Consider the following 23,905-nt stretch of genomic DNA (forward strand, 5'->3'; position numbering starts at 1 on the left):
AAAAAAAAAAAAAAAAAAAAAAGTTAAATGGATAGATAGATGAGAATAAATAAATAAATTTTAATTTAAATTTTACAAAAATGGTATAGCCAGTGCGAATATTACTCTATTCAATTATGTTTTATTTTTTAATTTTTTTACCTTTTTATTTAATTTTTTTTTTAACCATTCCACAACTGTTTATTTCCTTTTTTCTGCGGTATCCTTGCTGCGTACATATACGTATATATATGCATATATATATATGTATATACGTATATACGTACATATGTACATATGTATATATGTATATACGTATATACGTACATATGTACATATGTACATATGTTCATGTACAGTACGCGCTTTTGGAAAAACACGCCTTAACATGAGGATCATGACCTTTTAAGGATATATATGCAAGTTTTATTTTATTCCATTTTTAAGTAACTCCATCTATTTAATTGCGTGCCCGCATACCTATGTTTTATTGTGTGTTAATAAAACGAAATATTTATATATATATATATATATATATATATATATATATATATTTACAAAATTGAAATAACTTTGAATTATAAACTGAAACATCAGTTCGTTGCATTATTATATGCGGGCTCTTAAACTCGTACGAGTTTAACACTACGTTGAATGTGTAAAATATATTTATTAAATGTTGTGTGCAGAGAGTTCCACCTTAGAAGGGGACTCAAGATGGAAAGAAAAAAGGTGTGAGTATATATGCATCATCAGGGGCAAATGCACGCAAGTAAACCATATCGCGTTCCTACATGACAAAATGTGAAGCCGATTATGCTGAAAGTGGTAGAAGAAGAAATGGCCTTCGAATAGAAATGAGGATGCGGTAATACGAATTAGCGGAATATCAGATTAGCGGCAAAAGGACAGAACAAGATAAATTTTAGCTTCCTTGCTACCTTTGCTTCCTGTGCTTTCCCTCCCCATCTCAATATTAACAATTAACAAGTACATTATCAAAATGTAGTCCGAAAACTGCAGAGTGGATACATTAGTCTTCTTTATTTTATGTGCTTGAAATGATCAAAATAATGAAAAGCCAGACCCTTATTTAGTTTATAAAATATTAAAAAAAAAAATAATAACAAGTCCAAATCGACCTAATTGTTTATACGATAATGTAAACGTTGTATTACCACCAAATAAGGGGGAGAAAAAAAAAAAAAAAAAAAAAAAAAAAATATAATCGCTAACATCATTTAACATATAAAAAGCAGAGTGCAACTATAAAGAGCCGTTAAAAGTTTATATATACAAGTAAGCAAATATGTATACACATATATATATGCGCATAAATGCAAAGAAACATTCCCTAACTGTGCACGCATACATACTGTTCCACGCCCAAGTGGTCATTCTCCATGCTTCTTTTTGCGCCATACTTTTGTCTGAACCTTTGGATCGAAGGGATATTTACTTAAAGGAAATAAAATATTGGTAAGCTCAATAAATTGGTAAGGATATAATTGTTGAGGTCTTAAATCCGAGAAGGGAAGAGTTGTTTGCTCAATATTGTGTTCATTAAGTAATGTTTTTAAACTTGACTTTAACTTCTTTCTTTTTTGTTGAAATGCATATTTTAAAATTTGTTTTAAATATAATAAATTACAAGTGAAGTCATTTTTTTTAAAAATGATTTTCATAATAGCTGCTTCTACCTTGGGAACTGGATAAAAAGCAGTACTAGGAATTTTAAAAAGTAAATGCGGTTCTGTATATATACTAAAAAGTATACTTAAAATAGAGTAGTCTTTATCATTTGGTTTAGCTACAATTCTTTGTCCTACTTCATATTGAATAGTTACTATTGCTTGCTCAATATATTTATAAAAGTCTAATAAACAAAATAGTATCTGTGATGTTATGTAAAAAGGTAAATTACCAATAACTGTTAATTTTGTTCCTTTACTTAAAGACATTTCTTTATAATTTATTTGCAATACATCATCATGAATAATATCAAAACCTGGCATAGTTCTACTGAGTATGGATATTGCTCGACTATCTATTTCAACACCAGTCATGTTTTCATATTTTGCAAATAAAAACTTGCTGATTTGACCCAGTCCGCACCCTAGTTCTATAATACCCTTTCCTTTGTTTTGCACGCTTTCCAAGGGCTCCTCCTTAGGAACTCCCCCCCCATAGTTGTCGGCATGTCCTAAGTAATCATTGCCACTGTAACTATCACTTCCATTAGTACTAATGCTACTACCACTCTTTCCAGTATTCCATTTCGTTTCAACTTCTCCCTTTTTATGTTTATTTTCTTTATATAGTTCCCCTTCATTGTGCTCTTCACCTTTTACAATTTTCTTATTTTTCCCAAATTTTCCTGGTTGCCTTGCGCGTCCATTTTTTTCCCGTTTCTTCTTTTTTTGGACATTTATTTTATTACTTTTAGAGTTCAGATCGTTCACATTAAGCTCTATTGCACTTACCATTTTTCTTATTATATTTTCATCCTTTAAATAATTTTGACCTAAACTTCTCTTTGGTTTAAATTCCATAGCTGGTATTTTTGTCCTCAAGGGGTTTTCCTCTCCCGGCTGTCTTATGGGGTACACCTTTATTCCTTGAAAGGACCTACTAATAAGTATGTTCTTTGTTCTATCCTCTACACGACTGCCATTGTTACCATCATCGTTGCTTTCTTCATTGTTGTTTTCATTATAGCTGCTATTTTCCTCATCGCTACTCTTTTGACAGCTAGCTATAGTAGATGGGGTTGTGGTACCCCTCTCGACCTGGTTTATTCTGTTAAATCTCTTTAAGATTTTTCTTTCCCGCCTATATAAAGCCTTTTTACATTTTACATTTTGTTTTATACCATCTGCTACTTGACGAAGGTAGTTGTAAAGTGGGGTAGTTTTTGTCTTGTACCCTTTACTATAATCTACATATAACTGAGTACTTTTTATTTCTCTTAAAAAGGAAATTTTTGCTTTTAAAGAAAGGAGAACTAATAACAACTTGGCTGCCCATTTATTCATTCACATTTACTGCTCTATTGCTCATATATGTATACATATGTAAAGATATGTAATTATCTCTATCTAGCTATATATGAATGCATATATGTACATATACTCATTTCCGCTGATGATACTTGAGAAAAAAAAAAAATAAAAAAAAGCTTGTGTTTTTGTTCTAAAAATTGCGTTAAAGCGTGCAAAAGGCTAATACGTACATTATCCATGTACATAAGCACATATGCATATATATTTCACGTGAATAAATTTATTCAAAACTTTTAAAAGGAAAACTTTTGTTAAATTATAATATTTTCATTTTTCATTATACGGGTTCTAAGAAAATAAAAAAAAGAAAATGCCAAAATGCCAAAAAATATATTAAAATTGCTTTTTAACATATATACAGCAGCGTACCCTTCTTGCCTTAAATTAGAAGCACATTTATTTTTTGTTCCTTTTAAAAACTCTCCCGGTACATACGACGTGCATATATAATGTACCTGTTATAATATTGTGCATGTATGTATGAATATAAATACGTAAAAGGAGAATCAGTCTCTTTCTTAACTTTATTTTGCTGCTTTGTATCTTATCGCTAAGTAAAATATAATATATAACTAGGTGGATATAGTTTATAAATTCTTCCACCCTTTTTAGCTATATGTATAATTACATAGATTTTTTTTTTTTTTTTTTTTTTTAAATTATTTTCATTTTATTTTATATAAATAATGATCAACGAAATAGCAGAAAAGAGGGGGAAAAAAGAGAACGAATAATATATAATATATAATGTATAATATATAATAAATAATAAATAATAAATAACGAACAAAAAAAGGAAAAAGAAGAAAAGGATAATATTGAAAAAAGGAGTACATATATGTTAAATTGTACGTAGGCATTAAAATGAGTATATATTTGCAATATTACTGCATAATAGCATATATAATATATATGTTGTATTGCCTAAGTAAAAATTAGCGCAAAAATAAGATTATAAAAACATAAAATAAGAGAACGCTTAATCTGCTTTAGAACCATCTATGCTTTTAGAAGAGACAGAGAAGCAGAAATATAGCAAAATATAATACATGTTTGAACAAATGGCGCCACTAGGTAATAACAAAAATTTAAACATTTTAGAAACAATAAGCCCGGAACCCATATCAGTACTAAGTTATGTAAACGAAGTAATGGAAAATAAGAGAAGAGAAAAAGTAGCGAAAAATAATCATTTAATTGAATGGGGATATATGAAGAAGACTGAGAAAACAGAGGAATTAAAATTGCAGTGGAAATTAATTCAACATGAAAACTTATATACAAAAAATGAATATCAAAAAATAAAAAAAGATGAAAAAATGCCAAACTTTTTTCAAGTAGCTACATTAGTAAATGGCAATGACAAAATAAAAGTTGGAGCTGGAAAAGAATCGCAGTCCTTGCATACATCCAATAAGAGAAAGAAAAAGTGCTTATCTGCCTTGCAATTATTTGAAAAGGACAAAGAAATGAAAGAATGGTGTGTAAAAAAATACACGAAAATTCAGACTCAGAAAAATATCGGGGGAAAGTCCTTCGTTCGAAAGCAGAGGAAGCAGCTGCTCAGCATGCAGAAGGCATAACTGTTCAAGAAGAGGGAAAACAATAATAATATAAAGAAGAATGACAAGAATGATAAAAAGAATGACAAGAATGACAAGAAGAATGAAAATAATAAGAATAGGAATAGGAATAATAATAAGAATAAGTATAAAAATAAAAGTACGAATAAATGTAAGAGAGGAAAATTGCCATTATATCACATACATTACCATTTGGGGGTGTTCATATGGAGGGAGTACCTTTTTCTGTTTAACTAGATTAGTGAAAAGGAGATATTTTGTTATATTAAATATGAGGACCCTTAGAAGGAGATCTAGAGGGACACACCCAGACTGGGTTACATTGCATGCATATAAGTATGTATATGTACGTATATGTACATATATATATGTATATTTTTGTGCATGTGCAAGTATGCATACATTTACAGCTCCCCCCCCCTTTGAATTGTAGCAGAAAAAGAGAATGGCATAGGACACTATTTTAACAACTCCTAATCTGATCACATCAATGAGGTTGATGAATATAAGGGGAGAACTGCCATACATATAAGTCGTTTTTGGCTCCTTTTTTTTTATTTTTTTATTTTATTATATGTACTCTGTTACGTTATTGATACTTTTTTATACATTTTCCGAACAGTTATAGTTTTTTATTTTATCGTATAGTATCTTGTTTATCTTTTTTATCCTTTTTATCCATTTCTTTTTTTTGTTCTGGTGCAAATACCCACGCAATGTTTTATTTAAAATATTCGAATTTTTCCTGACCACTTACCCGCCATATACAGGTCCAAGTTTCAGGTCAGGATTCTCATTTTTTTTTTTTTTTTTTCTTATCATATTATCAATCTGCTCGTGAGATAATCTCACCTGACTTGGAATTATAAAAAAAAAAAAAAAAAAAAAGAAATATATTAATTGACGAAATAGTTGAATGCTTAATTAATTAAATGCTTAATTAATGGAATGATCAATTAATTGAATGACCAAATAATTGAATATTTTCTTGTAGCTTTTTAATGCCTGCCTGTAGAGTGAATACCTTTCTAGTAACTACATTAAAGTAATAATTATCGAAGAGTTCCTTTTGCACTTTTCTTTTTCTTTTTTTTTATTCTTTGCATAATGATGATGTATTAAGTAATGTCTTTAACTAATTCAAGTAGTTGTGTGATGATATTTACATGTAGTGGACATATTGCACACTAATTGAAGGAGTGGTGTTAAAAGGGATGAAGAGTAAATACAGGAAAAGGAGGGAGAAGGAAAATAATAAAATGAAGCATAAGTAGATGAATAAACGGATATAAGAATTAACGGATATACGAATTAACGGATATACGAATTAACGGATATAAGAATTAACGGATATACGAATTAACGGATATACGAATTAACGGATATACGAATTAACGGATATACGAATTAACGGATATACGAATTAACGGATATACGAATTAACGGATATACGAATTAACGGATATACGAATTAACGGATATACGAATTAACGGATATACGAATTAACGGATATACGAATTAACGGATATACGAATTAACGGATATACGAATTAACGGATACACGAATTAACGGATACACGAATCAATGGATAAACGAATGGATAAAGGGGAAAGCGCATGAATTAACGATGCAGGTGCGCGTGTTACGGGGATCGGTACGACATGTGTCCCTCACAACTGGTAAAGGTCAATTCCAAAGCTTTTGAAGAAATCCACAAAAACGTGAATGATGGTCTGTGTTTTTGCCCGTTTGGTATAGTAAGGATGATTAATTGAATTAATGATACTTACACGCTTGTCAATAAATAAATATAGTTCAGATAAGGATGGGAAGTATTGTTTAAATTTGTCTATATTTTTTATAAATTCATTAAAAAATTTAAATACTGCATTATTTTTTAATAAAAATTCTGTAATATGATTGTCTAGGTAATATTTTATATTTTCAAATTGTACTATTGGTACATATTTTTCTTCTTCTTTATTATTTTTCATAAAATTATTTACAGTACCTTTGACATTAGGATATGCTGGTAATTCTTCTTCCTGTGGTTGTTTGATTTTTCGAACAGTGGTAAAGTAGGTGTGCATGTCTTCAAGTATATCATCTAAGTGTATGTTCAAATCTTCATAACTAATGGATAATATATAACTAGATGGCATATTTGACAAAATCGTTTTTATTACAAACTTTGTTATTTCTGATACAAAGAATCTAAATTTGAAAACTTCTGCTTGCAATTCTTCTTTATCTAACAATTCACTAGATGGGATAAACTGCTTAACGAAATGTGTGTAAATTGCTTCGTTATCCATTTTGTATTTCTCTGTAACGGGACTATGTGTAACACGTTTAGTAGTGTCAACAAAAGGAGCCTGCATGATGTTCAGGATTTTTTGTTCAAAGGTTAATGGTTCATTTGTGAAATTACCAAACTGCGCACAATTGTTTGTATCATCAAAATTATAAAAATCGAATAAACATTTAAATAGATTTTGTAAAAAGTGTATATATGTATAATATTTAATTGTTAATTCATCATCTAGGTCTCGTTGTACATCATTCTTTATCATGGATGCAGGGGCAATTGAGTACTCCATCAACTTTTTGATGAAAAGATAATATATATCTTGTATTGGCTGTGAAATTTTCAACTGCTGAAATTTATCATAAAAGAATTTGTACAAGTTTGGGTAAAAATTTTCATCCTCTGATTCGATTATTACCTTTTTTAAAACATCAAATTTGGGAAATAAAAAATTGTTTTTCTTCATAAAATTTGCAAAATGTGTATTTAATTCTGCAAAGCTTATACTTTCCTTTAAGAGTAATTGCATCAATGAAATGAAGGACTTTTCACTGATAATGTCTTCCATGTCTAGGTATTGTTTGTATATAACTTTCTTATTAGAATGTTCATATTTAACTCTTCTAGAAAGAATAATAGGATTTTCTTTTTGCCCTCTTTTATGTTCAGCGAATTCTTTATAAGTATCTTCAAGTACATTTTTATTTTTTGTAAAACGGTATTTTAATCGGAAAAAGGTTTCTACTTTATTATTTTCCTCAGATTCGAATGGATCTTTTTCAGTACCTATGAGTTTCTGTACATAAGTAAAAAAATGGATCAGAAGTTTGGACGTTACATCTATGAAATCCGTTTCGAAAAAGTTCAGAACAGGTCTTCTAACATAAGGAGGTAAAGAATTTAAAAATTCACGGTACAGTAACGTAGCGTCTATCTTAAATGTATTATTATTTTCATACAAATTAGTAGGTATATATCTTTCTAAATATTTCTTATCATTTTTACAATAAAAAAGGAAATTAAGTTTATTTAATAAGGTATGGAATTCAGTAAATAGACTAAGGTCATTTTGGTTGATAAGTTTTTCTATATCACTATCAAAATAAGAAGAAGATAAATAATTCATTCGAGTTAAGAATGAATATGCAAGTTTTACAATCATTTGTTTCGTATTTCTATCAAATATGCTAGCAGAAAAGTATCGTTCAACAACACCTTTTATTTTACTATACGTAAGGAATTCTTTATTAGTGATATAGAAGAATAATCTCCAGAGAGCATGAAGAGGAGGTACTGCAGCATATTTATGTTTTTTTAAATAATTATTATATAATTTATTGATTAAATTAGACTTTACAAAGGTAAAAATTTCCCCAAGGTCAAAATTTTTAAATTCTTTGTAACATAATTCATCTGCTCTAAGATGGTAATCATTTATGACCTCCCTCAGCCCAGGGTTAAGTGCATAGAAAAATTTTGTTATAATAGTGTTAAAACTTGCCAAATTATAACCATATATTTCATAAAGGAATATTCTTTTTTCTGCTGTACTGTAGAGACTCAAAAAATGCTCAGTTGTTGTCATTACAGGATATAAACTAACTGCTTTTGAAAGGAAAAAATCTATAAAATCATTCATTCCTAGTTTAAAAGCTTTAAAAAATTCGGTATAAAATTCCAAATTATTTTTTTTAAAATTATCATATAATATAGGATTCGCATCCATACCCTGATTCATAGCTACTATTAGTTCATACAATTTAGGATTATAAGTAGCAGATTCTAGAATTTCTTGTGGTAATAAAAACTTCACTACATAATCTTGAAGCTGAGTTTTTATTTCTTTTCTTTTATAATGACTTTTAAGAATATTCAAATAAATTATTACCTTAGATTTGGTATCTCTTTTGTGTATATCATCCATTTGTACTTGTATTCCTAACATTTCTAAGACAGACAATATATAAATGGACAACGTATCAGGTTTCATAAAATATATATTAGACGTGTTCATAATATTTTCACTTAGTGTTATTATATCTCTTATGTTAATTACATTTGGATTTTCTTTCAAAAATTTTATAATCTCGATAATTGCATCATAACTCATGTCTGTTTGTTTCAAATACTCTGATGCTGTGTCCATAATTTCACTTATGTTTTTCCATGTATCAGGTAAATTAAAATGAGTAAAAAAGTTTTTTAAATTTCCTGGTATCAATCGTCCTTCAAGTGTTAATAAATTAAGTTTATCTAAATCTTCCTTTTCGAATAAATATGATGCTGTATGTTTTTCCTCTACTATAGTATATACTTGAGAATTCATATATTCTTTAAATTGTTCTAGTTTTCCACTTTTTATCAGCTTATCCTTAATTATTTTATTTAAAACGTAGATATCTTTTATTTCTTTTAAAGCATACGGATATTTTTCTTCCTCTTTTATTACTCTTAAATATTTTCTCTTATCATATGGATCTCCCCAAATAATCTCCCCTCCATATTGTAACATTACAGGGGTAGACAAATAAGTGTTTGTTTGAACATCATATATTACTTCATCTATTCTTTTTTCCTTAACTTTATTTGGATCATAAGAATTCTGATATACATCCTTTGATCTTTGTATGTATTTCTTTTCTATTGCCTTATATACTAGTAGCCTTTGGGATGTAAGTTTATAAAGCATATCGTGATGAATCCAATTTCGATAATCTTCACTAATTAAATTTCCATCTGTTTGTAGATTCTTATACGTTTCTAGTAATGACTTATAGGCTTGAGCAGCCTCTTCTTTTTCATTGTTTATCTTATCTGTCATGTATACAGGATTTGTCAAAAGATAACTAAAATCAGGAACATTTTTGTGCATGTTACTTTTCAACTTATGCACCATATTTTCCAAATGGATATCATTTCGTTCTAGGTAGAGAAGTGTTTCTTCATTCTCCTTGTCTGTTTCTATTTTTTTTCTTAAACTTATATAATTTTTGAAATCTATATGAAATGCTTGCACTTTTGTGCTAAATATCTGTATATTTCTTTCATAATGTACTTCATATTTTTCATTCCTATTCTTTTTATCCTGAGCTAATTTCATATAGTTATAAGAATAAATTAAATCATCTTCATCTTCATGTAAATTTCCATCTATGGTCATAATAAATATTTTGAAAGCACTGTTATATACTTCTATATCTTGTGTTAGAGTTCTTACAAAATCTTCAAATGCTTTTTTTTCATGCGTATCTAATTCTATAGGAAGTAGCACCTTCATAGTTTCAGGCACTTTATGCACGGCATCACTTGTTATATAATTTAATTCGTGTACAATTATATCTTTTTTCACCTCTAATTTTTTTAGATTATCTTTTAATTTTGTTATTTCTTCATCTAACGCTTTTGAGCTCTCTTTATTTAATTTGTTCTTTGCCATTTTTTCTTCATCTGGATTAATTTCATGAAACTTTTCTATTATTTTTATGTCCAATTCTACATTTTTTTTCTTATTTTTAACTATGGTTAATTGTAGCTTCGTTTCTGTTTCATCTACATATATATCCTCTAAAGTGAGATATAGATAATTAGTTATAGTTTCTATACGTTCATATATTTCAGATAGGGTATTTGCTCCTTTTACAAATGCTTCAGCTTTTAGCTGCCTTTCTTTATATTCCTTGAGTATGTCATATTTAAACAATCTGAGTTTTTTTTCTAATTCTTGTACTACCTCCATTTTAGTGTTAATCTGTTCATATTGTTGAGATACGGTGGTAAATGCGGTTTTAAGTAAAAGCAATTCGCTTTTGTTTTTCTGTACCTTTTCCTTCAGATTTGCTATATCATTATTTAATGCATCTTGTTTTTCCTTCAACTTAAGAGGATTTTCACGTTCTAGTTGCTTTAAATTATCCTCTAGTGCCCTTAAGTCTTTAGGGAAATTTATCTCTTCTTGTTGTATATTTATAATTTTTTCATATATATTTTTCTTTTCATTTTTAAGCTTTAATCTGTCTATTTGTAATTCAACAGACATATCATTGTACAGTTCCATAATGATGCTATCAATTTTTTTCAAAAAATATTCTCTTATTTGTTGAAGATTTTGGTGAATGATCACTTCTTTATTTTCAAAATGCTCCTTTAGATGAATATGAAAGTTAGCATCTAATTTTTTGGAAATTAACCTTCTTGATTTTGAATATTCCTGTTTGTACAATTTTTTTTTTTCTTCATAAATTTTAGTAAAGGTATCTGTATATTCTTGCTCATTATAACTAGGTGCAAAATCTTTTACTATTCGAAGTGCATGTTTTAAAGCAGCTCTAAATTCTTTTAGCATTTCCATTTTTTTTTTCCCTAACATTTTTCTAAAATTTGTATAAAATCTTTTATTACATAATTTAATGACATTCTCTTTATACTGTTCATATTTTTCCGAAATTATACCTTCTATTATCATATATTTTCCATTTGTCTTTTTTTGTATTTGATTAAGTTCTGTTTCTATCTCTGTTTTGTATATATTTATATTTTTTTGATTTTCTTTATTTTTTATTTTTTCTTTCAGCTGATCAAATAATTTATCTCCATTTTGTATTGATTCTTCCCTTAGTTCATCATAATTAGGGGTTGAACCTCTTTTTAATAAAGTATACACTTCGCGCAATTTTTTATCTACTTCATTAGCAAACTGATACCCTAAATTAATTGTGTCTTTAAAAGATCTATCCATTACATCATATATATATTTTCGAGCAGTATTATAATAAAATGATGGAGTTGATAAGCTATGAGAATCACCGTTTGGTTTATCTGTATGCTGTGAACCACCTTCTCGTTCTTTAATGTATTCCAATTCGTCTTTATAATCTTCTTCATATTTTCTATCGAATTCTTCGTCTTGCGATATTTCTTGCTGTACTTCATCTTTTTCTAATTTTTGTGTTTCTAGTTCATGTTTACTATCCGTTGTTGCAATTGATTCTTCTTCTTCTTTTTTTTTCCTAGTTTTTTCTTCTTCTATCTGAGCTACAAGAGTTTTTCTTTCTTCGCCTAATTCTGCTTCTATTTGTTTTTTGAATTCTTTTTTTTTCTGTTCATTTTTTGATGCCTCTTCTTCTTCCTCTGTATCGTCATCTTTGTCATCATCAAATGCATCTATGCTGCTTAGAGTCCTTTTCAACGGTTTTTCTTCACTTAAAAAAGATAATCGGCTTGCAATAGCTGAATTTCCATTTATTGGAAATAGACTTATTAGTATATTTAAAAATTTATCAAGGGTATCAATTTTTTTTGTTTTTCTGTGAATATTCATTATTTGCTTTATTTTAGCATTCTCTTCAAAGTAGTTGATAATTTTATGGTAGGAATTATAAAATAATACTAATCCATATTTGAATGATAAGAAATCATAGGTGCTATCAAATTGGGAATACAGATTTGGAGCCCATGGAGCCATAGATAAGGCCTTTTCATGTGTTTCTTTCTTTTTTATATCTTCATCTTCATCTCCTTCATCTGCAGGTAAGGTATATTTAAAGAAATTTTTAAAAATTTCTCTATATAATAACTCGATCTTAATTAATAAATCATTATTTTCCATAAATAATGTATAATTATTTTTCGACATTGTTACATAGTTCGGCATAAGGTCTATGTTAATTTTTTGTAAAAAATAAGCAAATATAGAAGCAATAACCCTAGGTGATATATTTATCTGAGAGATGTTTACTAAATCTATGGCATATTTAATTAGATCATTTTCATTATAATTTAGAATGTTATTTCTGGAGAATAAATGATGAACTAACTTGATGTCTATGACTTCTAAATTATTCTCACGTAAGAAGCGTTTAACAGTCCTTTCTATTTTTTTTACACTTACTTTATCTTTTGCAGTTGATATGTATTTAATTTTATTTACTATATTTTTGAAGGACCCATTGCTATAAAAGTTATCATTTGTTAAGAAAAAAAAGTCATTTAACAAATTATCTAGAGAAAATGAATCTACAGGGTAGGTATAATCTTCAAAGGAGTAACCACTGAACAGCACATACCTCTTTAAAGAGTTGTGTATATTTATATAGGCTTCTTTTAAAAATAATTGAATATCATTCTTAGATACATTGTTTATGGTATAATGTTTTTTTCCATCATCTCCCTTGAGTAGTATATGTAATGCTTTTATGAAATTATCATAAGTATTCATTTCTACATTATGGGTAGCAGTAGTAACTTTCTTTTTTTCTTCTTCTTCATTTAATGATTCTTCGTAAAATCGTTGGTAATCTAATCCTAGGTTTTTAAATATTTGATCATTCTCTTTATATTGAATAATATCTTTTAGTTGAAATATAGTACCTTCTTTGTTATAAAAATAAATGGTCGTATTTTTTTCTTTCTGTTCATTCGTTAGTTCATGTACTGCTGGTAATTGAAATTCAACCGGAGTTTTTATTCCTGTATCTACTATTTCTGAACTACTTTTAGGTACCAGAATTCCTGTTTCTTCATCAACGAGCATGCCCTTTAAATCCTCATCTTCATCAACAGGTGCAATGATGCTTAAATCTGTTTCTTCTTCTGGGATTGAGAGAGGAATTGGTTCAGATTTGGGTGGTAATATTTCTTCAGGGGGCACAGGATGACATTCTTCTGCTTTATCTTCGTCAATTTCTTTATCTGTAAGAAGTATTTCCTCGTTATTTCCTTCTACTACAGATATATCAACATTATTATGTAAATAATAAATTTTTCCTTTGTAGTTATAGATTAAATAAGGGGGCACTATTTGTATTGCGCCTTCTAATTTATCTGGTACGTATTCAGGTATTAGTTTCGTTTCTTTAAGATACTTAATTATCTTTTCAAAATTTAAATCATTATGGCATTTAGCAAAAATGAACAATAAGTAAAAAAATAGTGCACCCAGGGTTACTTTCATTTTGGAGAACTTGTGTGGAAGCGATTCCTTCGCAGAGATAGCTCCCTGTGATGGTAGTTGTTAAACAGCGGCAATTGTTATATAAAAGTGGTTGTTATTTAACGGAAGTTATAAAAAGGCAGTTATTATAAAGAGGCAGTTGTTATATAGCGGTAATTGTTAAACAGAGGCAATTGTTATATAGAAGCAGTTTTTATTTAACGGAAGTTGTTATATAGAGGCAGTTGCTAAACAACGGTAATTGTTAAACATCAGTAATTGTTATGTAGAGACTGTTATCATGCAAGGGGAGGTCTCATATAAAGAGCAAACTAAAATGTTATAAAAGAATAACATTCATAAAAAAAAAATTAAAAGATAAATATCCTTCATGTTCAAACATCTATGCTGCTTTATATATAATGCAAAATAAAAAAAAGTTAAAAGATATGTATATACAGCAGAGTTGTAGAAATGAACTATCTATAGTGGGGTAAGCGTAATTGTGTATAAAGGAGCTCGTATATATATATACATATATATATATACACATATCCATACATCTACATAATTTTATATATATATATATATATACACATATTATTCCAGGAGAAGATGAATATTAGCGCTGATAATAATTCACATACGCATGTAATATTTCCCTTTAAAAAAAAAAAAAAAAAAATGTACACTGTGAAAGTTTCAGTATTATAAATACATGCATGAAGAAATGATATTTAAAAGAGCAAAGGGTGTGTGAAAAGTGAATGATATAACAGCTACATGTATATTTGTTTGTTGCAAACAGGTTGTCCAAAATTTAGCAGATTTTTTCATTTCATTTTTATTATGCCCAAAACTGTAGAGTAGGGTGTAAAAAAATTAAGGTTAAAAATATTTTTCCTTTTTCCTTTCCCCTTTTTATGACATAAGTGTTCGTGTATGTAAATTCTCAGATATGTATTTAAAAATGTGTCTGCGTATATGCAAACATTTACGTAAGCATATTTGCCTATCTATATGATAGCCTATATGCAGGTGCTTATTTACTGAGTAGTGTAAAAATATTATAATTAATTTAATTTAATTTTATTTTATTTTATTTATGTTATTATATTATATTTTACTTTTTTTTTCTTTTTTAATTTTTTCTGATTAATAGCTCAACATAATGGTATGTATAAAAATTAAAAATGAAAAGCTCGGTAATTTGGAAATTTTTAAATATTGAAGTTCTATGGAACATTAAAAAAAAAAAAAAAAAAAAAAAAGAAACAAACATTGTGTACCTGTGATATATTAAGAATACAGAATAAATGCACATCATACAAATCCCTGACGTGTGAAAAAAGAAAAAAAATTAATGGAATGAAAAAAGTAAGTATTGCCTGTACCTGACAGGAAAATTTGAGTGTAACGTTGATCTAAAATTAAAAAAAAAAAAAAAAAAAAAAAAAAAATAGCTAGTAGGCTATCCAAGCACTTAATGAGATAGTTCTAAAGAATGTTCGTTATCGGAAAGATGGAAATAAGAACACCCAAGTACATATACATACATGTCTTAAATGTATGTGTAATATATATGATATATTGCTGCTATTTTATGAGTTTATATTATAATACGTTTGCGTAAAAGGCTAACGATTATACATAGGGCAAAGGGTTAAACTGGGAATACTGCAATTCGCGAAAAATATTATAATGTGCATCATTCAATCTTATTTTTAGGAAAAGGAAATAATTTCAATAATTTGCATTTCTTCGGAGTTCGCATTGATCATAATTGCTTGTAACACCCTTAAAGATTTATTCCTTCTTTATATATATATATATATATGTGTGTGTCTGTATGTACGCATATACGCAATTTTACCGAATTAGTAATATTTCACTGGGCTTTTGTTTTAATTTAGAGCTACGTATAAACATTATCATTGTCATATTGGATGAATATCATGATCACCCACTTTCCATATTATTTCGTATAATTCTTAACAGATGATAAAACAAATATGTGCAATAATGCACACAATAATGAGTAATTAATTTAATAGGAAATATATGTAATAATACTTTTTTTTTTGTTTTTTTGTTTTGGTCATTTTTAAACTTAAAAAAATAAAAATAAAAAGGTATATTTTTTTTTTCTGGGTATTTGCACGTAGACATTTATATAGTTTATATATATATATGTATGTATATATGTATGTATATATGTATGTATATATTTGCTGCAAATATTAACTCTTAATATTTATACCAGGAAAAAAAAGTTATAGATCGATGTTGTAAAATTTGGTATCACAGTTTTATATTTATTTTAAACTTTCTAACTTTTATGATATATGGTATATGCGAACTTCTGACCAATGAGTGGCATTTAATAATTTTTTCAAAATATATGTATATGTTGCTAATGCAAAATAATGATTCTCGTTTAAATTTTCTAGTTTTATCATTTATATTCCCTTTTCATGTTAAAAATTTTTTATCACAATTAAATATTCAGAAAAGATAAATCACTTGCCTGTGTAAAGTGTTCTATGGTATAAATAAAAAAATTTATAATATATATATGTACACTTTCGATTATGTAAAACTTTTATAAAAACTTGCACGAATATGCTGTAAACAAGTAGTCAAGCGAGAAAAAAAAATTTAACTTAAAAAATGGCCATGGAAATGTGCAATAACAAGGGGTGCTGAAAAAGATATATACTCACACAGATATACGTTCTATTCAATGTATTTCGCATACTTTATATGGTCATAAAATATTATCAAAGCATAAAAAAAAAAAAAAAAAAAAAAGGGAGTTATATATTAACTTTTTTTATTTTGTATAAAATTTTATGATTGCTCTTTTTGTTTGATAATAACAAACCTTCACACCCATTAAGTAGGTAATTATTATTTTTAAAAATGATCACTTATTTAACATATAATGTATATATTATGTGTACTGAATGTATGGGCAGTGTATTGTAAAAGGGGAGTTCTACCATATTTCTATATGTTTTAACGTTTAATATATAGATAATGTAGTATTTTATATGAATATATAATACTTTTATATAACCATAATGTTTTGTTAACTTAAGCTCGTCATAAAATATAATACATTTATATTATATATTACGTAATAATGAACAATGGAACAATTCTCTAGATATGGGTGTATGAATAATAGTTCTTTTCTATTCCTTTTTTTTTTTTTTTTTTTTTTTCTCTTAAAATTAGAATTGCCCCTTTGTTTTTGTGCTTATAGAATGATGCATTATTTACCTGTATAATATCAAATTATACGCATATGTGTTAATTGAAAAAAAAAGAAAGGGTGGAAGGTTGACAAAAAATAATACAAAAAAAAAACACAAAAATATATTTAAAAAATATGTCGAAATTTTTGGCAAAAATTACAGGTAAAATTTATCAAAAAATAACGGAAAAATTTAGCAAAAAATATTGGAAAAATTTGACAAAGAATATTGGAAAAATTTAACAAAGAATACTCAAAATTTAATAAAAAATGTTGGAAAAATATGACAAAAAATATACGATAAAGCTTAAGAAAAAGTACACAGTAATTATAATAAAACACAAAAAATACACTGTATAAAAATAAAACATAAAATATTCCGTAAAAACATATCACAAAAAAAATAATATACCAAAAAAAAATGTACAAAAATTAAATATTTTTATATTATACTATATATAAAGAGAAAATAATTTTTTTAGTTTTTTAATTTTTAATTTTTCTTTTGTTTTCAACTACCATCTTATTATATATATGAAAATATTTAATTAACAATATATATATAAAAGTATACAAAAGATTACGATTTTACAAATATTTGTATATTCTGTTTAGTGAACAAAAAAAAAAAAAAATTGTAACAAATTTTCAAAAATTTAGAATGTATTTATAAAATGTAAAACCATTGTAAGATAACAAATATTGAAGAAAAAAATAAATAGAACAGAATAATATGAAGATAAGTTTTTAACCAAAATCATTTAAAAAAAAAGAAATATTTAGAAAGGAAAACGAAGGATAGAAAAAAAATAATAATAATAATATATAACATTAATATCGCAATTATAACGAATTAATACCTTTTTAATAACGCATTAATAACAAGTTATATTAACGAGTTATAATAACTATTCATTTACACAATAACAACGAACAGCTCAGCAATAGAGGTGGACTTTACGTTAACACCCAAATTTCGTGTTTTCCGTTTTATAAACATTTTTCGCAAGGTAAAATGCTGGAATGATATTCAAAGAAAATTTTGTAATTATTATATGAAAGTAAGATAATCCGATTTTTTTGTAATTTTTAAAAGGATGATGTAATATAATATTTTTTGCGCTGCTATACTCTTTAAGCAGAATTTTCTGGCTACATATATGTGTATATGTATGCACATATACATATATATATCTCTACGGGTATATATATATATATATATATGTACACATGGAGGTGACTGAAGGAATATTGAAAAGAAGGTATAAAATTATATTTGTGCAGCAAATATTTACCCATGTGTAACTTGTACGAAAGAATAATTTAATGTGCATATGATATTAAATATTAAGAAATCAGTCATAATAAAATAAGAAAGAATTTGTATAAACCAAAAAAAAAAAAACAGAAAAAATAAAAGTAAAAAAAATAATAATAAATTGAAATAAACTGAAATAGATTTAAATAAATTGAAAATATATTGAAATATATTGAAATATATTGAAATATATTGAAATATATTGAAATATATTGAAATAAATTGAAATATATTGAAGTATATTGAAATAGATCAAAATATACTGAAATATATTGATATATATTGAAATAAATCGAAATAAATAAAAATAAATTAAAACGGAATAATACATGTATTATATTGTATGAGCATATTTATGAAAAAATGAGGGGAAAGAAACATAAGAAATTGAAAAATGAGACGGAGGACTTTTTGATTGCGTTTTTGTTTGATATAGTATTCTTTGCTATTTGTGTATGCATATGGTTATATCTGAGAAAGCATAGAGATGAAAGTAAAATTAGTGATCATATTTATGTATTAAATAATCAAGCACAAGGGGAAGGTAAGGTAGACAAGGATGGAAATGCAGTAAAAGAGGATGAACCTGTTGAGAAAAAAAGAAAAGCAAACAGATTTCGAACCTTTTTAAATATAAAAGATGATAAAATAGTAAATACAGAAATTAAATATTATTTATTTTTTTTAAAAGCAAATAGGAATATAATATTCTCTTTATGTTTATTTGGAACTTTCCTTGTTTTACCATTATATCTTTCGTTACCTAGAGATGATATAAACAATCCGTCTTTTTTTAATTACATTAGTGCAGGTAGTATATCAGATATTAATGTACTAACAATTTTGTTTATTATTACTATAATATATAGTGCTATTTCGTATACTTTTATTTATTTTTTATGGAGGAAAATAAGACCAAGTAAAAAGAAAACGAAAAAATTTTTACCCCAAAATTTTACTATTATGGTTTCACGTATTGATAAAAATGAAATTAATGCATATAAAATTTACAAATACTTTTGCAATTTAACTAATAATAAAGTAGTATCCGCATATCTAATATTAGATTATTCTATAGTATATCATGAACAAAAAAAGATTTTTAATGCAACCAAAAATTTAAAACTACTAAAAGAAAATGAGGAAAAAAAAAATATTAAAAGAGATAAATCGAAAAAATTCTTTTTAGGTTTATTAAATATTAATGTAAATAAAAAGAAAAAGCCGCAATTACCTTTGTTACAAGTTTGTGATAAGAATATGAATGAAACATGTATAATGAGTGAGTGTAAGGATAAAAATGCACAGGATGGTGGAAATAATTCTTTAGCAAACATCGAAGAAGCAGGTAGAAGCACAATTAATAATTCAACCCTTCAGCGGATTGAATCAAATGAGAAAGAGGGGAAGAGTGTAGACAATTACAGTGATACTAAAAAAGATAATAAGAAGCTGCATTGGGATGATATCAAGGTCGGTGGTACAAAAATCGGAGTTCTTGAAAAGGACAATAACAGTAATAACAACAACCGTGATGGTAGAAATAACGACAATTTTAATGGCGATGGTAATAACAATAGTAGTAATAATAATAGTAGTAATAATCATAGTAGTAATAATCATAGTAGTAATAATCACAGTAGTAATAATAATAACAGTAAAGATTGTAATGACAACAACAATAACAATAATGATTGTAATAATAACAATAATAAGGATGCTGTTGTTAACAGTAATAATAATGATAATATTGATAGTAATGACAAGAAGAGTAGCAAAAAAGGGGAGAGTGTGGACGCACACAAGGACCACGAAAACATGAAATGGAAGGAAGACGGTGAAATTGGCCACAAAGAAAAGAAAAGCAGTAGTACGAAGATGTTAAATAAAAGCAAAAACAGTTGTAAACAGAGATGCAAAAGATCCAAAACAAAAGATAATACGAAAAAGGCTAACGACGTTGATTATTATGATGAGGATGATAATCATGATCATCGTCGTCATAATCTTAAAGATAAAAATAAGGAAATTTCTGATGACCAACAGGTAAGCTTTTTAAAAGATACAAGTGATGAAGATGAAGATGACAAGGATAATGATGAAGCTTTAAAAAATAGTAAATTGAGGAAAAAAAAAAAAAAAATATGAATAATAATTATAGGTACAAATTAGATATTGAAGAAAATATAATGAGGAGTAGTAATAATGATATGTTATTCTATGACTTGGATAATTTATCAACAAAAGATAATGATAACATGGATATGAATTATAAAGGAAACAAAAACAGATGCAAATCTGAATCTAAAAGAAATATTTTTGAAAAATTATTTTTCTTTTTAAAAAAAAATAAAAAAAGTCATTGGAAAAAAAAATTAAAGGAGCATTTAATTAAATTTTATTCTATAAAAAATGAAACTCCTAAGAAATCAACAGGGGTCTGTTTTGTGTCCTTTATTGATACAAAATCCGTTCATGATTGTATTCATAACATTCCATTTACAGAAAGAAATAAGTGGATTATATCAAGTGCTCCACCGAATTATGATATTATATGGAAAAATTTAAAAAATAGTAGCTACAAAATTTGTGCTCGCTTTTTTATTCTTAATGCAATGTTATTACTAGCTAACACTATTATTATTATTACTGTTACTTCCATTGATAATATTTTAAAGTTAAAGATAAAAAAATATAGATCTGAAAACCCTAATTCTGGAAACCTTAGTGCTGTTTTAACAAGTATGTTACGATTATTTTTTCTTGTGAAAAAATATATTTCTCTACATATGCATACACGCATGTATATATCTACATATCCGATCCACGTGTACATGTACATGTCTTCATAATTGTATGCAGATGTATATACGTACATATGTATGTACACATAGACGAGGCAGCAGAAATAACTTCCTCATTACGAGAGTGCAAGAAAAGAAAAAGGAAAAAAAATCATTAGGAAGTATATATATATATATATATATATATATATATATATACATATGTATTATAGTGTGTTGAAAATAGAGGAAATTTCAAGTGCATTTTTTCCAGATACATTTATCAAGAAGCGCTCGGTGATTTCATGAACGGAGTGCAATAATTTTTTTATTTTTTTCTATTCTTCAGGGTTTTTCAACCCGTACACCCAAATGTGTATATATAAATACGTATATGCAAAAGCATATATATATGTTTGTGTACATGTATGTGTATATTTATATACATGTATGCACAAATTTTTTGTCCCTCTGTCCTCCAAAATTTGCAGCCTGGTTATCACCTTTTATCGTTATCGTCGTGAATAGTATTATCCAGCCGGCCTTAATCTCATGCGTTTCAGTAGCAATTGGTTTTATAAGGAAATCGAGTGAACATACTTATGTCCTGCAAGGAAATTTTATTTTTTTAATTTTAAATACGATCATTATTCCGTTACTCTCCCTGTCCCCATTAAGTTCCTTAATTAAAGTACAAAAGAGAAATATGTTTAGTTTTTTTTATTTTGAAGCATGTTGTCAGCTCTTATTGCTATGCTCACTCATCGCAGTGTGCTCTTACCCATTATACTTTGCTTAACCCGTGTGTTATTATAAGAATTTTTTTTTTAATTCAATTCTTTAATTTTTATTATTTTTAATATTTTTATTTTTTTTTTTAAAGGTAATGTATTCTGATGAAATAGGACAATGGTCTACACGTTTGGGAGCTTATCTTTTTAACTCTAGTGGTTTTTTTGCTATGCGTTATTTGCTTCATTGTTGTTTTTTGACATGTGCAAATCAGTTGCTTCAGATTCCGCAATTTTCAAGTAAGATATATGAAACTTATTTACTTTGAACTGGGATATACATACATATATAAATATATGTATGTGTGAGTGAATCAATGTTTCATTTCCATATTGTTTGTGTTGACATGTCATGTTACACATTTATTTGTGTTTATAGAGTTATCGGTCCATTTTTCTTTTTTTTTGTTTTTTTTTTTTGTTTCCTTTTTTATGTTTTTACATGTGTGAAAATCATTGAAAATATTTCCCTCCCCCATATTTTCAATCGTTCAACGCTTTTCAGTTCGATCCATTGTTAAAACTTTAACCAAAAAAGAAACGAGTGCATGGTCATTTGATTTTGGGTATTGGTATGGATTAAATACTACAATTTTAGCCTTAATTTTAACATTTAGGTAATGGGAAATTAGAATGTGATATATTTGTCTTTTTTTTTTTTTTTTTTTTTATTAATTTTTGAGTTTGTATTTTTATTAAGGTTTCATAAAAAATATTATTGTCTATTTATATTTCATATTGTTAATTGATTTTTTTTTTTTTTTTCATTTCTGTTTTCTCTACAGTGTTGCCGTACCGTTTATACTACCGTTGGGATCATTGTACTTTTTCTTACGTTACTACATAGATAAGTATAATCTTGTTTATGAAGTATGTAGGACGAATTTAGATAGTCATGGAGCTATTGTGAGAACAGCTATTAAGTTTATGCTTTATTCAGTAGCTTTTTTTCAAGTACGTTATTTGAAAATTTGACATTTATGGGTATAAATGGAAATATATATTAGTATGTGTCTTTTTTTTTTTTTTTTTTTTTTGTTTTATAGAAAAAAAAAAAAAAAAATTTATATGAACGATTTATAATTCATGCCATCCTTTTTTTCCCTTTTAGCTTGTTATGTTTACATTTTTTTCGAGAGTTCAAAACAAATTTATTTTGGTCGGACGGAACATCCTCTTTTTATCATCATCACTTACAACGCTGTTACTCTTATGTAGATCTACCGAATGGGTTAGCACTAATCATATAAAAAAGAAGAAAGGTAAAAGGACATTTTGTTATTTATGTGAAAAGAATGTTTATGTAAACAGTTTAAGGGATTTAAACAAATTAAAGTATGCTTATGCAAACCCTTATGAAACGAAGCGATAATTGTGTTTGTACCTTTTTTTTTTTTTCCGCATTATATGAATAAGATTATTACAGAAAAAATGATTTTATTTTTTTATATGAACATATATTGTTATATATATTTTAAAATATTTCCTTTTGGGAAAAAGTTCTTAAACTGATTATAACAAGGGCTTGAATATGTAGGTGTACACACACACACAAATACAAATAAATGAATATATATATGTACATACCCATATATACATAAATAAATATATACATAAATAAATATATACATAAATAAATATATACATAAATATATATATATATATATATATATATATGTGTACATATGTATCCGTGAATGCTTTTGCGCACAAAGGCAAATTAAAATTTGTACAGTTAAAGCATTAAGATATTTTTTAAATAATATTTGACTCCAGAAAAACAGTGGACAGGTGTTTTTTTTTTTTTTTTTTTTAAAGATTTAGTTTTTATTCTTTTAAACACTTTTAATTTTTGTGTTGTTTTTGTTTTTCTCACGAATATGCATATATAT

At 26.8% G+C, this 23,905-nt stretch overlaps 4 protein-coding genes across 4 annotated transcripts; 2 read left to right on the top strand and 2 right to left on the bottom strand.

Annotated features, from left to right (window-relative positions):
- Positions 1–1,373: 1,373 nt before the first annotated feature.
- Positions 1,374–3,014, bottom strand: PmUG01_14083100 (apicoplast dimethyladenosine synthase, putative; the record flags this gene model as incomplete). The annotated part of the gene is made up of 1 exon (XM_029008431.1): positions 1,374–3,014. The coding sequence occupies one exon, from the start codon at positions 3,012–3,014 to the stop codon at positions 1,374–1,376; it is 1,641 nt and encodes a 546-aa protein (XP_028864722.1).
- A 1,076-nt stretch (positions 3,015–4,090) lies between these two features.
- Positions 4,091–4,624, top strand: PmUG01_14083200 (rRNA-processing protein, putative; the record flags this gene model as incomplete). The annotated part of the gene is made up of 1 exon (XM_029008433.1): positions 4,091–4,624. One exon carries the CDS (start codon positions 4,091–4,093, stop codon positions 4,622–4,624), a length of 534 nt encoding a protein of 177 aa, XP_028864723.1.
- Positions 4,625–6,296: 1,672 nt separating this feature from the next.
- PmUG01_14083300 (osmiophilic body protein, putative) lies at positions 6,297–13,883 on the bottom strand (the record flags this gene model as incomplete). Its single annotated transcript, XM_029008434.1, has 1 exon — positions 6,297–13,883. The coding sequence occupies one exon, from the start codon at positions 13,881–13,883 to the stop codon at positions 6,297–6,299; it is 7,587 nt and encodes a 2,528-aa protein (XP_028864724.1).
- A 4,919-nt stretch (positions 13,884–18,802) lies between these two features.
- Positions 18,803–23,385, top strand: PmUG01_14083400 (conserved Plasmodium protein, unknown function; the record flags this gene model as incomplete). Its single annotated transcript, XM_029008435.1, is given in 7 exon segments — positions 18,803–20,569; positions 20,584–21,181; positions 21,714–21,913; positions 22,106–22,253; positions 22,519–22,630; positions 22,799–22,967; positions 23,125–23,385. The coding sequence occupies 7 exon segments, from the start codon at positions 18,803–18,805 to the stop codon at positions 23,383–23,385; spliced, it is 3,255 nt and encodes a 1,084-aa protein (XP_028864725.1).
- Positions 23,386–23,905: the final 520 nt, after the last annotated feature.

This window comes from Plasmodium malariae, assembly GCF_900090045.1.
Source record: "Plasmodium malariae genome assembly, chromosome: 14".
NCBI lineage: Eukaryota > Apicomplexa > Aconoidasida > Haemosporida > Plasmodiidae > Plasmodium > Plasmodium malariae.